Below are 16376 nucleotides of genomic sequence, written 5' to 3' on the forward strand. Positions count from 1 at the left end.
CTGGTAAGAATGGCTTAATCCTTTTGGGATTGGTTGTGTAAGACACAGGAGAGCTTGGGCCTGAGCTGTTGACCTGTCTGTCAGACTGTGAGTGTTATATTCCCTTTCTAGATTCCGGGCCCTTTGGCTCTTCTGTATGAAATCAGTTTGACAGCTCTGAGGTTCTTTCCTGCTTACATGTTCTTGCTTTCTATTGTATAACTGATCACTCTCTCAGTGGTGAATATTGGTAAATATAATCTAGAAGTTTATTTCTGGGTCAGGGTATTGCTAGCTTCACATTTTTTAGTGGGGTCCTTTCACAAACAGGACTTTGGCTTTATATGAATCCCGATTTCATTCAGTGTTGCTGGAAAGACAGTTCCATTTTGTCTTTATTTGGGGACAGGAACCCCTCAGATGAAAATCCCTTGGACCTGTGCTGTCTAGTATGGTAGCCACTAGCTACATATGGCTGCTGGGCTCATGAAATGGGGCTACATCTGTGTGGCAATACACCCACCATAAATATAAAATATGTCTACCAAGTTCTAAAGACATAATATGAGTAAAAAGAATGTAAAATATCGCATTAGTAGTTTTTATACATGTTGAAATGATAATATTTTGGACATACTGCATAAAATAAAATATATTATTAAAATTAATTTCACCTGTTTCTTTTTATTTTTTAAATGTGGCTACTAAAAAATTTAAAATTACCTCTATAGTCTGCATTATATTTTGATTGGACAGACCTAGACTGCAAAGCAGTGTTCGTCTTATTTACACTCATGTCTGCAGTGCTCAGACTTACACGTAGTTGACACTTAATAAATACTTGTTAAAGAAATGAATCCTAATCTTTTATTATTCAGAGTGGTCAAATTTCAGAAATAAGTAGGAATTTCTCTATTTGGAGTGTTAGTATCTGGAAAAGAGACAATTGAGAGTTGAGAAGTAAAAAACAGAAGTTCTTAAATTTTTGTCTTGGGAGAGAAAAGTGGTGAAATAAAATGTATCAGTGCCTTTGAACGGCTTACCCATCTGTTGGAGAGGAAAGTGATACGTTGGTGAAGGAGCCATAACCGAGCATCCTAATGTGTTCGCTCTCCTCTGCCACAGAGTTGTCCTGAGAAGAGCGAAAGCTGAATAAATACCCTGTGTGAGGGGGGAGGGAGTTGGAAAAACAGTTGGAGAACCTAAAGGTTGCCCTGTTAGAGATGTGTGCTTAGACTATTCATAAAGGTCAACAAAGCTGTTCTTGTCTCAAGAATCTATACTGGCCCTGTCTGTCCTGGTGTCCCCACTTAGGCATTACCCTAGAGGAAGCCTGGGACTGCTACTGGGCCAGTGGATTACTTGAGGACCCTTCAAGCCTTGGAATTATTTAATAAATTATTTGTTGAATGAGTGGTTTAACAAATACTATGTTAACTCAGCCAAGGTCTTGTATAACATATTTATGGGTATATGTTCTTGCCTGAAAGTTCCTCAGATCTGTCTCAGGAAATCAGGGTAGATTAGCAAGAACCCAGAGATGAGGTTCAACTTTCAGAAGGCACCAGGTTGTCTTTGCAAGAGTTTATTGAAGGGTCTCCGGCATCCTGTCTCCCTGCTTATAAAATAGAACTGGTAACTACTTCTCTCCCCAGAGACATAGTGAAGATTAAAGTAGGTGCTTTACGTTCTGCAGAAGGAAAGTGCTATTTCAGTGGAAATTATTAGAGATAAAAATGAAACTCCTCCCAATCTCTGAAATGTTTGTTTTAAAGAAGTGGATTGGCAGATGTGTTCAAAAGAGACATTGCCAGTTTCCTTCTATTTTGCATCTCCTAACTGTGGCACTATTTGGCTTTCTCCTTTTAACTGTGGTCCACTACCTTTTCTCCCTGCCCTCAGCAATAAACAATACAGAAATCTCCTTTCTGGGGAGAACTGTAGAACTCATGCTTTGACTTGGCTGCTGCAGCGGCTCATGCTAATCAGAAACACAGCAGGGCGTGTTTTATGAGCCTGAAAGAATTAGTGCTCCCTGGGGCTGAAGTTCCTTACCTGCTGGGGGACTACAGATTTCTAGTTTGGAGCCTGCTCTCTTTTAGGATCAAGCTACCTTTCTTTCCCCTTCTCACATGAAAACCACCATCTTATTTTTCTTGTAGTCCATGTTTACTGGCATGTTGATTTCTTTTTTCTTTTTTAAAATAATGATGACAATCGATTTTTATATTTATGGAAATAGGATGTGATCATATGAAATGATAATCTATCTCAAGGAGACTGGGAACAGAGTGAAAAATAGCAGGTGGTACCCCGCAAACCAAATTGTCTAATGTGAGTTTTCTAAGTAATGTCATATGCTTAAACTTATTGAAGCACCTGGTATGTGGAACCAGCAGGGTACATGAATATAGCAGGGGATGACTTTGCATCACTGGGTAGTAGATTTCAGTAACAGTGTGGGTTATAAGTCACAGTGAGATGTGTAGCATGTATAATAGAAATTTGTCTATCATTACTAAACAACTTAGCTTTTCTTTGGAAATAGCATACCATGGGGTGGTGAAGGCCTGGGGTAGGGGGCGGGGCTGTGCTAGAAGGGGTGAATGGGGGGAAAAGGGGACATATGTAATACTTTCAACAATAAAATAATAATAAAAAAGAAATAGCATACCATATCACACCTACCGTAAGTTGGTTATTATAACAGATAAAGAAAAGCTTATTTGAGGAGCCTAATGCAAATGTTTTATGTTGGGGAAGACAGAATCATGTGGATTACCTCATAGTAAAAATTTTTACATTTGTGTAGTACTATTATAGTTTAGAGTTCTTCCACCTTTTGGTACAAACTTCACGAATATGTTTTGGGAATCTAATGTACAGCAGCATGACTATAGTTAACAATTCTGTATTGTATATTTGAAAGTTGCTAAAAGAGTACTTAAATGTCACCCCCCGCACCCCCAAAAAACAAAACGGTAATTATATGAGGTGATGAATGTGTTAACTAACCTTATTGTGGCAGTCATTTTGTATATGTACATGAGTCATCATCCTGTTGTACACCTTAAACTTACACAATACTATATGTCAATTATATCTCAGTAAAGCTAGAAAAATATAAAATAAATGGTAAACACACACACAAAAGTATCTTTTTGAAGTTCATAGGGAAAAGGGTTATAATCTCCATTTGCAGATGAGGAGACTGAGGCTTAGAGAGGGTAAATGAGATGCCCAAGTTGTACCAGCAGTATTTGAGCTGAATGGAGTCATCAGGTTGCTTAATGTCTATTGCAGTGTTGTTTCTTCTCAATTAGGAGTAGTGCCCTGTTTTATTCCAATTCAGTGGAAAGCAGCTATAAGAACTCCATGAATTGCAGTGTTAAAGGCAAATGAGGTCTCACCAGCACAGGGGAAAGCCCAGGACTAGAGGTCAGGAAGTGCCAATTCTGTTTTCAGTGCTACTGCTGGTTTTATGACCTTGGATAAAACTTGACCTCTGGGCCTTACTCTCCTCTTGTGTAAAGTAGGAACTTGGAGTGCAGTAGACCCTTGGAAGTTATATGTAATATTCTCTGAACTACTTGTGAGTGACTGTAATCTTTTTTAGACATGAATTAAAACTATGTGCTAAGGGATTGGTGAGTATATGTATTAAAGTCACCTACAAAGTTGTTGAGCCTAACCCAATATCTCTATCTCAAAGTGGGTCTGTTCCTTATGATTTCTGTATGCATAGGAACCTTTGTGAAGTGGTGAAACTTTGCATATTGAATAAATTCTGTAAAAAAACAAAAACAAAAAGCCAGCTACTTTATAGGTGACTTTAATCATGAATTTATAGAACCGTTAAGTATTTGAAAAATACCTCATAGAGGTATTTTGTGGCAGAAATTGTATGGTGTGGTGCTTTTCAGTTGGGGAATTCTTGAAAGTGTTAGAATATTTGCTATGTATGCCTTTCCTCGTCTTTTCCAACTCTAAAATCCTGTGTTTATTTTTTCTCTTTCTTAGCCCAACAGGGGCACAAAACGTCCCCGGGATGATGAAGAGGAAGAGCTGAAAATGCGTCGGAAACAAGCTGGTACTCGAGAACGTGGCCGCTTTCGGGAAGAGGAAATGACTGTGGTAGAAGAAGCAGATGATGACAAAAAAAGGCTGCTTCAGATTATTGACAGAGAGGGTGAGGAGGAAGAGGAAGAGGTAAGGTGGCAGAAGTGGGCTGGTTGCTGAGATGGCTGTCCCCGACATAGTCTCTATAGAGTGTAATTTTGGGCCAAATATATAATTTTTCTGACCTCCCTAGCTTAATCTATAAAATGGGGTTAAGAATACTTATTTCAGTGTTGACCTGAAGGTTAAGTGGGATAATGGAGTTGGGAAAGCATTTTGAAAAGTGTAAAGAACATTACAGATAGAGGTTTTTTTTAAAATATATTTTTATTGATTTCAGAAAGGAAGAGAGAGGGAGAGAGAGATCGAAACATCAGTGATGAAAGAGATTCATTGATCGGCTGCCTCCTGCACACCCCCCATTGGGGATCAAGCCCACAACCCAGGCATGTGCCCTTGACCGGAATCGAACCTGGGACCCTCCAGTCCACAGGCCGACGCTCTATCCACTGAGCCAAACCAGCTAGGGCACAGATAGAGTTTTAACATTATTCTGGATTATGTGTTATAATCAAGGCCCAAGCACTGAACTGTGGGGCTATTGGTATTGACTGTGGAGGGTCAGGGAGGCTTTCTAGACCAGCAGTTGCCAACCTTTAGGACCTAACAGACCACCAATGCTCCATGGACCACTGGTTGGCAACCGCTGCTCCAAAGGTTTCCTTAAACCAGTGGTCGCCAACCTTTCGGACCTCATGGACCACCAGTGGTCTGTGGACCACCGGTTGGCGACTGCTGTTCTAGACCATACTGAGAACACATAGGGGTCAGGGAGGCTTTCTAGACCATACTAAGGACACATAGAAGGTGCTTCCATTATTTAATGTGGTTAATAGTCTTCAAAAGAAGAGTAGAACTTTATCGAACAAGTGGAAGATGGGCTTTTCAGGAAGTTGAAATGGCATTAGCAAAGTAGTAAAAGTGGAGAAGTTCAGGGGGAGCTAAGGGACTAAGTATTTAGGTGTTACTGAAGAAATACAGTTTAGGGAAAGAGATGCCGTTCAATTGCCCTGCCTCAAGATTCCTTTGCACTCATTCCTGCCTCTGGACCTTTTTCTGTGCCCTCTGTTGGAATGCTCTTCTTGCCCTAATGAAGAACCACTCTTTGCATGGCTGGTTTCTTCTCATTCAGGTCTTAGTTCTGGTGTTTCCTCCTTGGAGAAGTCTTTCCTGTCTCTGAGGTGGCCCTGCAAGTCATTCTCTCATTCTGTCATCACTTTATTCTGTGCGTTCTCTTCACAGCATTTACCATGATCTGAAATTTCTGTTTGTTTACTCATTTGCTGTCCCCTCCTGGCCTCCTGTGAAACCAGGGACTGGCTCTGTTTTGTTCACGGTTCAGAGCACTCAAGAGCAATGCCTAGCTCTTGGTAGACCCTTAATAAATATTTATTGAATGAATAAATGAACCAAGCTGAAAAGGGTAGAGGTAAAATATCAGCGATTAAAAATGAAATGACCATGCCTTTGTGTCTTTTTAAATCCTTAAGTGTTAACTTGTATGTTATTTCATTTTGGCATTTTGTTCAATATGAATTATGGAAATAGATTCTTAAGAGCCAGCTGGTTTTTGGTTCCCTCAAAGACATGATGCTAAGTTTGGATTTAAAAAATGAAGCTGGAGTGTGAATCTAAGAGGGGAAAAAATTGATTCATATTTCACAAAGGTCCTTACTGTGTTATGACAATAACTCTCATTAGCATTTATATCAGAGCTAATTCAGGGGTCTGCCCCTAAAAGATGGTGACACTTTGGAAATCTGTGGTGGGAAACAGTCCCAAATTTCCTCTCTGAGGGCAGCAGCCCTACCAGGCTTTTAGACAGTCAGTGTGTGTAGCACATCCTCCCTCTCTCCCTCCATTCCTCCCTCCATTCCTCCATCCCTCCCTCTCTTCCTTCTTCCATCCCTCCCTCTCTCCCTCTCTTCCTTCTTCCATCCCTCCATCACTTCCCTCTCTCCCTCCTTTCATACTAGCTTCTGCTCAATCTGTGAGCGCTGTAGCAGCAGTTAATTGGCAGGTGTAATTCCTGTGTAGGGCAAGACTTGTACTGGAGGATTAGGATAGTAGCTGTCATGGGTAAGTGGTTTCTAGCCTGAGAGACAGAAATGTAATGTGGGACCAGCCCTGCTGTTAAGGGACAGGGAAAAAGAAATCGTTTTGTAAAAATGACACATGGAAGGCTACAAGTTCAAGAGTTATTTTCTCACTGCCACCAAAGTCCCGTTTGATGAAAAGCAAGTGATGTTTGCCCCGTAAAGTCACGTGAACTTGTAAAATATTATTGTCCTTTTTGTGCTACATCACCAGCATTCATCTTTCTGAAGTCTCCCTCTGGTTCCTGACGTTGAGCTATTGGAGGTACTGCTGTAGCCGATGACTAAGACTGATAATTCAGTTTCCTCTAGTGTTGGAGAGAAATTAAAGGAGGGAAGGCCAAACCTTGAAGAGGCTAAGGCTGGGAATCCTATGAGAGCTGTATTAACACTACTAGGTTTTTTTTCCTACAGGGCAGGCAAGATGTTAGCCAAGGGAAAGAAGAGTAGTGGATGTTGAGTTTGCTTGATTTAACTCTTTCCTAGAAATTTGGATTATTTTAGTTAAATCCTAGTGGTATGTTAGGTACATCATGCTTATTACTAATAGAAAAAACTAGCTTACATTAAGATAGTGTCATATAGTTTATAAAACAATTTTATGTACCTCATTTCTTTAGAACATCTCTCTGACCTTAGAAGATACATCTCTCTTCTTTTCTTTCTTCCTTCAACAGATCTTCACTGGATGCCTGCTGTGTGCCAGGCACTGTAAAAGGAACTAGAGAGTCTGCATTGAACAAATAGACATGGTCTCACAACAGGGCTATATTCCCTAGTTTTGGGTGAACAGATTATCTGGGCGAGATCATGCCAGACCTTCCTTACATAGAGGGTGAGACAAAAGTAGGCTTACAGTTGTTTGCATGGAAAATAACTAATAAATAATAATACAAGAATAAAATGTTTTGCATACTCACAACTGTAAACCTACTTTTGCCCTATCCTGTATGTCATGTAAAGGATTGAAATTTTATTCTAAACTAGAGGCCCTGTACACGAATTTGTACACCAATGGGGTCCCTCGGCCTGGCCTGTGGGATTTGGCCAAAGCCGGCTCTCCGACATCCCCCGAGGGGTTCTGGATTACAAGAGGGGGCAAGCCAAGCTGAGGGACCCCACCAGTGCATGATCAGGTCTGGGGAGGGACCCGGGAGTTTGGCCAGCTGGGGAGGGACCGTGGGAGGGCTCCAGGGCATGTCTGGCCCATCTCTCTCAGTCCCGATTGGCCGAACCCCAGCAGCAAGTTAACCTACCAGTTGGAGCGTCTGCCCCCTGGTGGTCAGTGCATGTCATAGCGACTGGTCGACTGCCTCCTGGTGGTCAGTGTACGTCATAGTGAGTGGTTGAGTGGCTTTAGCATATTATTAGCATATTACACTTTGATTGGTTGAACGGCCGACTGGACACTTAGCATATCAGGCTTTTATTATATAGGACTAGAGGCCCAGTGTACAAAATTGGTGCATAGGGGGAGTGGGGTGGGCGTCCCTCAGCCCGCTTTGCACCCTCTCGCAATCCGGGTCTGCTGGCTCCTAACCGCTCACCTGCCTGCCTGCCTGCCTGCCTGCCTGATTGCCCTTAACTGCTCGCCTGCCTGCCTGATTTCCCCTAACCACTTGTTTGCCTGCCTGATCACCCCTAACCACTCTGCCTGCCTGCCTGATCGCTCCTAACTGCCTCTACCTGCTTGCCTGATCACCTCTAATCACTCGCCTGCCTGCCTGATCACCCTTAACCGCCTTGCCTTGGCTCCCGCCACAGCAGCTTCGTCTGGAAGGACGTCCAGAATGACGTCCAGAAGGTCGTTTGGCTGTCCGGTCTAATTAGCATATTACGCTTTTATTATTATAGATAGGATGCCAAGTGGATGAATTCAGGAAAGACTTAAGAGGTAGACTTGGTGAGCGTTTAAGGATTATAGTCAGCAAAGTAGCATTGCATTGTGGCTAGTAAATAGTGAAGCTAGGCTCTGAGTGCCAACTGAGCCAGGGCACTAACTTCTGTTTTTACCACGTCTGGGAACTTCTCTTTAAGCAGTAGACACTGGGGAGGGGCTGGGGGTCCAATAGACTACCTGAGGGTCCAAGAGTCATTGATAAAAATCTTAAGAAATGTGTCATGCCCAAAATGAAATTAGAGGTATCTTCCACTTAAAACATAATATATGCATATCAAATTTAACAAAATAATAGCTAGCATTTTTTAGTGTACTTACAAAATTATTGGATGATTCAGGGCTTTTCAAAAGGATCTATTTCAGGGTCTCTTAATAGCAATTTCTTTACCTTTAGGTGTGAGTTATGGTCAATGACTACAAAGCTATGAAGCTACAAGTTGGGAGAGTGTTAGGCAGAGTGTATTGCAGCACATTACATTAAACTGGAAAATAAACTGAGGAGACTACATTTCTGAAATTTTAGTGTAGATTTCTTGGGGAAAACGATTCCATTTAAAAAAATGTATATACCTTTGTAGATATAAAGGTAAGAAAACCTTCAAACCTCTCTAGTGTATGAAGTAAGAAAAACACTGTGTAGTCTACTAGTTTTTAAATGTTACTTCTGAGCTTCTCTAATTTTTGATGTTATATCTGGATTCCAAGAACCTGTCTGATTCCCATCTCAGCAGCCAGTAGGAAGCAGTTATAGTAATGTGAAAGAAATAAAAACTGACTATTGCTAATTAACAGCCCTTCTTAAGGTCTATACAAAAATAGGCAGAGTTGGATTTGGCCGGTTTGCCGACCCCTTCCTTGTATAGGGAAAAGATTGAGGGCCACTGTCACTGAACAAGTTCTTTGAAAGCACTGAGTGTTATCTTACCTGTACAACAAAGGAGGACAAGATAAATATTAACTAATATGGTTGCTTACTCCAAGTCATAGGATATGCTCAAGAAATATTTGTTGACTAAATCTTAAACTAAACTTTCTATGCTAGATGTGAGACACACAGAGTGATACAAAGTAGCATGTGATGTAGACCCTTAATCCTCATTCTAGTGGGGGAGATAAAATGTTTTCTGTACATTTAACCCAGAAGGTGAGTGGCAGAATAGCATGTAAGAACCAATGAAAGAAGTAATGATTAGTGAATAAGAATTGTTGCATTTGTCCCTTTATACCAGGAGGAACCATTGGATGAAAGCTCAGTGAAGAAAATGATCCTTACATTTGAAAAAAGATCATACAAAAACCAAGAGTTGCGGATCAAGTTTCCAGACAATCCAGAGAAGTAAGGCTCTGTTTTGCTGATACCCTTCCTCTTCTGAGGTGTTTTGTTTGCCATTTTTGTTTTGTTTTGTTTTTTGCTTGTTTTGTCTGCTTTTGTCGTCCTTAGGAGTCCGAGGACGATCACATGTTTGGAAAATCACTAGAAGGACTCACGGGACTCAGAGTCAGTGGTACTGAGGGTACAACCAGATCAGCAAGGGGAAAAGATACATGAGGCAGAGTCTGGAGAAACTAATGTATAGACTTCCTATGCTTTCTCCCTCCCACTGAGAGGGGTCAGGTGGACATGATCCTTTCTCCAGCAGTGAAAACATGCATGCAGTGTCTCTCTCCAGACAAGCCCATGTGAGATTCTGAGTCTAGAGTATTTAATAAGGACAGGTCATGTAGCCATTCTCTGCCAGCAACAACTACCAGAATTCCAGACTCTCAGAAGGAAAAGTGGGCAAAACAACCTTATCACATAGGGAACTTTTCAAAAGCCAAATCCCCAGATGCCAGCCTAGAACCAGGCCCTTCTAAAGATCAGGCCTATTATGTTAACTCTTTTCTTCATTATTCTTCTCAAGTCCCAAAGAAAACTGACCTTGGCTGCTATTAGTGATAGCTTTACTGTTGAGAAAATGTCAAAGGCTTTGGGGTTAGGCAAGTATGGATGTGACTCCCACATGACCTTGAATAAGTCACTTTTCCTTTTTTAGCCTCAGGTGTCTTATCTGTATAAAGAAATAATACCCCCTTTACAGAATTGTGAAGATTAAATGAAAATAATTGGAAGTGAGTGGATCAATACCTGGTATTTAGTTCATACTTATGAAATGATAGTTAATATGATAGTTACTATACTGGCTCCTCGGTGCACTGTGAAGTACTGTAATGAGGAGTCTGGTATCTCTCAGTCAGTCTTGAGTCCTAATTAAAGGGATTTTCATTTTTATACAGATTTTAATGTTCTCTCTCCATCCCTCCCTGTTTCCCTCCTAGGACGTATACTTTTAATGAATCTTAGTATGTCCAAGGCCTGTAGGGAACTAAGAGTTGGATAGTATAGTGTTTGCACTCAAGTTTATAGGTTATTAGGCACATTCGCTATAAATGCATAGTAGAAGGAAACATACCTTAAAAGAGATACAAACAGAGTGTTGTGGGAGCATAGAGGAAGAAACAGTGAATACCAAGTTGGGGCCTATTAAGGTCTTCACAGAAGAGGTGGTATTTGAGCTGGCCTTGTAGAATGATTTTGATTTTAATAGGCAGGAAAGGCATGCCAAGCAGTGTGACTAGCATGAACAAAGGCACAGAGGTGTCAGAGGTCATCAAGTCCTCATGGCAACCTGGTAAGGCTAATGTGCTTTAGATGAGGAGGGGAGAGAGGGAAGAACCTGGTTACTGGACCTAGGACCATAGCCCTCTTTGCAGTAAGATTGCAGCTCAGCTTTCCCAGCACGAGAGTCCTGTCGGGTTTTGTGCTGACGTTCACCATACAGTAGCACTTGTCATTCTGCACTCTGTGTGTGTGTGTGTGTGTGTGTGTGTGTGTGTGTGTGTCTGATTACACAAGTAACACATGAATTGATTGTCATTGTAAAAAATACCAACAGTGCATAAGTAGCGTAAAAAATGCACATCCTCCTTCACTGCACTGACCCCCTCTTCCATTCCCCTACCTAGAGATAGCCCTGTGAACACTTTGGTGAATATCCTTTCAGATTATTTTTCATATACTTATTTACATATATATGTAAATATCAAATTTTTTTTTAACCTAAATTATACTGTACATATTCTGCACCTGGATTTTTTTTATTACATAACAGGAGATCTTTTCATGTTCATATATGCATACTTATCTTATTTTTTGTGACTGGTTATAGTATTTCATGGTTTATAGATAACCATGATTTACTTATTATTTTTCTATTACAGACATTTGGTCATTTTAAATATTGGCTTTTATGAACAATGCTGTAGCGAACCTTTGTATACATGTGCCTTAGTATAAAATGTATTTCTATAGGATAAATGTTGAATTCCCAGGTTGAAGGGTATGTACATTTTAAACTTGGATAACTACTGCCAAATTCCCCACTGTGTTCTTTTATTCTCCCATCAGCAGGTCTCTTTCCCTATTTTCTTGCCCATAATGAATGTGATCAGTCTTTAACATCTTTGCCATTTGTTTTATTTCTTTACTCAGTGATCTTCCTGCATTAGATTCTGTGTCCTTTGAGGAGGTGGACTGTGTCTTGTTTGTTTCTGTTTCTAATTCCTAACACAGTACCTGCCATACTCTAGGTGCTCAATAAACATGAGATACTAGATGGTTGATGTAATCTTTATTACACTCTTATTGCCTGGAATCTAAGGATACATTATGAGGAAGCTGTGCCCTGGGTTGATAACTCTGGAAATTTAAGCAATCCAATTTACTTCTTGGAGTGCCAGCATTGCCTTTGCCCACTTGGTAGGTATACTAGTACTTCTGTCAATTTAGAGCAGTGAGTTTCTGCAGGTTATGTACCACATCTTAGGTACCACAGATGCTCTAGTGTTCCATTTCATAAACTGGTTTTAAAATTTTATTTTAAAGACTTAACAGTGTTTTCTATTCAGATAAAATTTATATACTATTTTAGTTTTTAAATCTGAACATTTTAAAATTGGTTAGGAAACTACATTTTGTTTTAACCTTGAATTTTTGAATTCTTACTGGTGCAGTGTCTTTTATAATTCTCTAGACCAGCGAGGTGCAATTAAGATGAAAATTGCTAGAACATATTTGAATGAAACTTTCCGGTTGGGATCAGAAACATTCAAATATATTTTCCCATATATGCAATTGTCATTTTGATTGCATAACCCAAAAATGCTTCTCTTCATTTGGCTGCATTTCAGATTCATTTGAAAGTTCTCTTTATGCAACCTCTACCTTGCATGTAATCTTTCTGCCAAATATCACATTGAGTGGAGTGTGCTATTTCCCTAGTAAGCCCATTAGTGTTCTCCTTTTCATTGTTGCAGGGGCAGAATTATTTAGTATAGTGGTTCTCAAAGTTTTTAATCTCAGGGCCCCTTTGCACTCTTCAATTATGAGTACACCCCAAAGTGCTTATCCTAGAAAATTCTAGAATACACAAGCACACATTTTATTAGGCATCAGGGCAATGATATAATCACGTCTTGTGTAGCCCTGTTGAAAACTCCAGTGTTCACTCCTGAGAGAATGAAAGTGAAAAAGGCAAAATAGGCAAACCTCAGAGATCGCGGGTTTGTAGTAAAGTGAATTTTGCAATAAAGCGAGTCACGAGAATATTTTGGTTTCCTAGCACATATAAAAGTTATATTTACACTGTACTATAGTTTAAGTATGTAGCAGCATTATGTCTAAAAAAACAATGTACATACGTTAATTTAAAAGTACTTTATTGCTAAAAAATGCTATCCATCATCTGAGCCTTTAGCAAATTAGAATCTTTTTGCTGGTGGAGGGTCTTGCCCTAGTAACAGCAAAGATCACTGATCAAAGATCACCATGTCATCCTATCTAATAAAAGAGTAATATGCAAATTAACCATCACTTTGTGATAAAGATGGCAGTGCCCATAGCCAACAAGGAGGGAATATGCAAATTGATGCAACAAGGCAAGAGGTGGAAGGCGGCTCTGGCCTGAGCGAAGGTGGAAAGGCAACTCGGGCCGGCACAAAGGCGGTGCTGGCAGCCAGGGGAAGGAAGGCCTATTCTTGCATGAATCTTCGTGCATCGGGCCTCTAGTATATAATAATGAAAAAGTTTGAAATATTGCAAGAATTACCAAAATGTGGCACAGAGACATGAAGTGAGCAAATGCTGTTGGAAAAATGGTGCCAATGGACTTGCTTGATGGAGGGTTACCACAAACCTCTACTTTGTAAAAAAAAAAAAATGCAGTATCTGTGAAGCTCAATAAAGCAAAACTCAATAAAACAAGACGTACTTTTAATACTTTGGGATTATTGTGAAAATAGTTTTGATCTTTTAGACCCCCTAAAAGGATCTCCAACCACCTCCTACCCCCACCCTAGAGTCCCAGAACCACACTTTGAGAACTGCTGATTTAGTTGGATGGAAGAAGCATCATGTTCTCTATGCATTGACTGCTGGTCTTGTGTTTGCAGGAGGACTCACCAATTTCTGTGGTTTTCCTGGTATATTTGAGCCTTGCTGGTCATTTGCTAATCTTCACTATTACAGTTGAAAGAGAATATCCTGCTGGTCTGAAACAAATGCACATGGCAGGCTAGCAGAATATTCTCCCCATCCCAGATGGAATCGATGACCCCATCTCAGCCTGGGTTACTGTTTTAATAGATTGCTGTGTTGCTTTCCCATTGCCTCTAACTTGACCCATTCCCCCAGCTGTGAGTCATCCATTACTGAGTGTATGCTTACTTCCTAGACAGTCTCTACAAATGTTGTAGTGTGTGCTTTATATGAGTAGGCTTATACTTTGTTGACAAAAAGAGAAGAAAATACTCTTTTTTATAGCATAGCAAACTTGAGGGTACCTAGATTTGTCGAGCACCTATTATGTGCCAACTATCATTAGGCACTTTATATTTTTTATCTCGTTGAATCCTCACTGTAATTCAGCTAGGAAAATTAAGGAAGCTGAGGTTTAGAGATAGGTTAGTTGTTATTCTCTGTCTCCATTGACCAGGTTGGGGTCCCATGATCTGTGTTCTAATGTCATTTCTTGGACAACACCAGATCCTTACAATTAATTGTATGTAATAGGTTATTAAATTTGTACTAGGCTAAGGGCTCCATGCGGACAGCAAGTAGGATTATTTTATTATCTGTTATATCCTCGGTACCTAGCACGGTGACTAGTACCTAGTGTGTGCCCAGTAAATACTTGTTGACATACTGTTCATGGTTACACAGCCAGTAACTTGTGTGGCTGGGGGTGTGACCCAAGTCTATATCATTCTCAAGTCCAGGCATTTCCCACTATATCTTGTTACTCATGTAACACTGGACCCCAGTAGTATTTTTATGATGTTTCTCTGCTGTCATTTGAGTTTCTGCTTGTTTTTGTTTTGATAATTTTTTGACTTTCTAAACTTAAAAACATTGGGCTGATTGCAGATTTAGAAGAATTTCAAAGTTGGAAGGTAAATTCCACTCTCCCTTCTAATTCTTGATTTTTTAAAATTATATTACCCTTTATTAATTACCCCCGGTGACAAGTATTTAACTTTTCAAAGAAATCTTTTCATTATTTGGCACTTCTGACTCTTTAAGATTTAAACTCAGAATGAAAAAGAATTTCAACAAATTCTTAGATGAGAGAATATCTAGACAACTTATAATCGTGGTTGTTTTCCCGAATTAGTGTCTATATCTCTCCTAAAGTATGGCTTCTATAAGAGATGTCACAGAACTTCAGGGTCATATAATCACATGTTAACTCTGTATTGCCTTCTTTTAAGCAGCCTGAAACCACAGTAGCCTTTGTGGCAGCTACTTTCCTCTGCTCCTTCATTTGGAAGGCATCTGCTGAACTGTGGACATGGGAGTGTGCCCAGTGTTGGGTGACCACAGTTGAATGAGCAGTTTCTGTCCTGGTACAGCTGTCTCATGGTCTGATTTGTATTGCTGTTACAGTTGACTAAAACCATCAAGTTCTACACATGTGCTCTTATTAAATTATGTCGTTCCCACCCCATGCATTTGTAATCTGACTTTTTGGTTCAGTGCAGCTCTCTATGTGGATCCTAGATAATTTTTCTTCTGTTAGATTTGGCCCATCATCATTGCCTATCAGGAACTTTTGAATTGATTCTGTTAGCGCTGTATTCATTTTCTCTGTAAGCTTTGTGTTGTTTAACATTTGTTAAGTTGCTATTTATATACCTTCATTTAAGTTACTGATTAGAAAATAACAATAAAATGATATAGATGATCTAAACAGGCCTAAGGATCAACCCCTGTAGGATGCCACCAGAGGCTTCTCTCTGGGCTGACATTCATTCATTACCACCCAAGTCCCCAAATCTTTTCTTGTGTTCAACATCATTTTGCTTATTACTATTTAGTGCTTAGTCTTCCTTGTCAGTTCTTCCTGGTGAGCTGTAAAAATCTTTATGTGAAGTTACTCTTCAGAAATCAGATTTTAAAAAACAACAACTACCCATTTAAGGCAAATAACCTTTAGAGGTTTGCTGAGCCCATTTGGTTCAAAGATTATATAGATCTGCTACCCCATGGAATATCTGAATTCTGCACCAGCCTTTCCAAGGCATGATTCTTCTGATTTGACTTTCACACTTTAGGAGACAGAAATAATGTAAAATGGTGGTATATTTGTAAGCACAGTGAAAGAAGCCTTAAAAAAAGATGGATGGAGGGGGAATCTTTACAAAAATAATTTTGAATGTACTTGGAATAATAAGCAGGTGAGAATAAACAAGGAAGCATTGAAAAAGAAGACTAGCAAGAAAGTGTTTTTGCAATAATGGACATAAAATATACTGTAACAATATGGAAGTGTGATCCTGGCTCAAGAATTTGCAAACAAAGCAATGAAATGCAGTGCAAAGCCCATAAACAGATTAGAGTACACATTAAAATTCAGTGTATGATGCCATGACCAAGTGGGATTTATCCCAGGGATGCAAGGCTGATACAATATTCGCAAATCAACAAACATGATACATTACATAAGCAAATTGGAAGACAAAAATCACATGATCATATCAATTGGTGCAGAAAAAGCATTTGACAAAATCCAACACTCTTTTTTTGATAAAAACTCTCAGCAAAGTGGGAATAGAGGGATCATACCTCAACATAATACAGGCCATATATGACAGACCTACAGCCAACATCATCTTCAATGGGCAAA

The 16376-nt window shown here is 39.8% G+C and overlaps 1 protein-coding gene across 1 annotated transcript in view; it reads left to right on the top strand.

Annotated features, from left to right (window-relative positions):
• The window catches only part of CTNNBL1 (catenin beta like 1), a 169537-nt gene that overhangs the window by 33959 nt on the left and 119202 nt on the right, over window positions 1-16376 (top strand). Inside the window, exons 2-3 of the mRNA XM_023743477.1 lie at window positions 4000-4188; window positions 9384-9490. Coding sequence (XP_023599245.1) covers window positions 4000-4188; window positions 9384-9490 — 296 coding nt within the window. The remainder of the gene's footprint in view (window positions 1-3999; window positions 4189-9383; window positions 9491-16376) is intronic.

The sequence above is a fragment of the Myotis lucifugus genome, unplaced genomic scaffold (assembly GCF_000147115.1).
Source record: "Myotis lucifugus unplaced genomic scaffold, Myoluc2.0 scaffold_393, whole genome shotgun sequence".
NCBI classification, from domain to species: Eukaryota; Metazoa; Chordata; class Mammalia; order Chiroptera; family Vespertilionidae; genus Myotis; species Myotis lucifugus.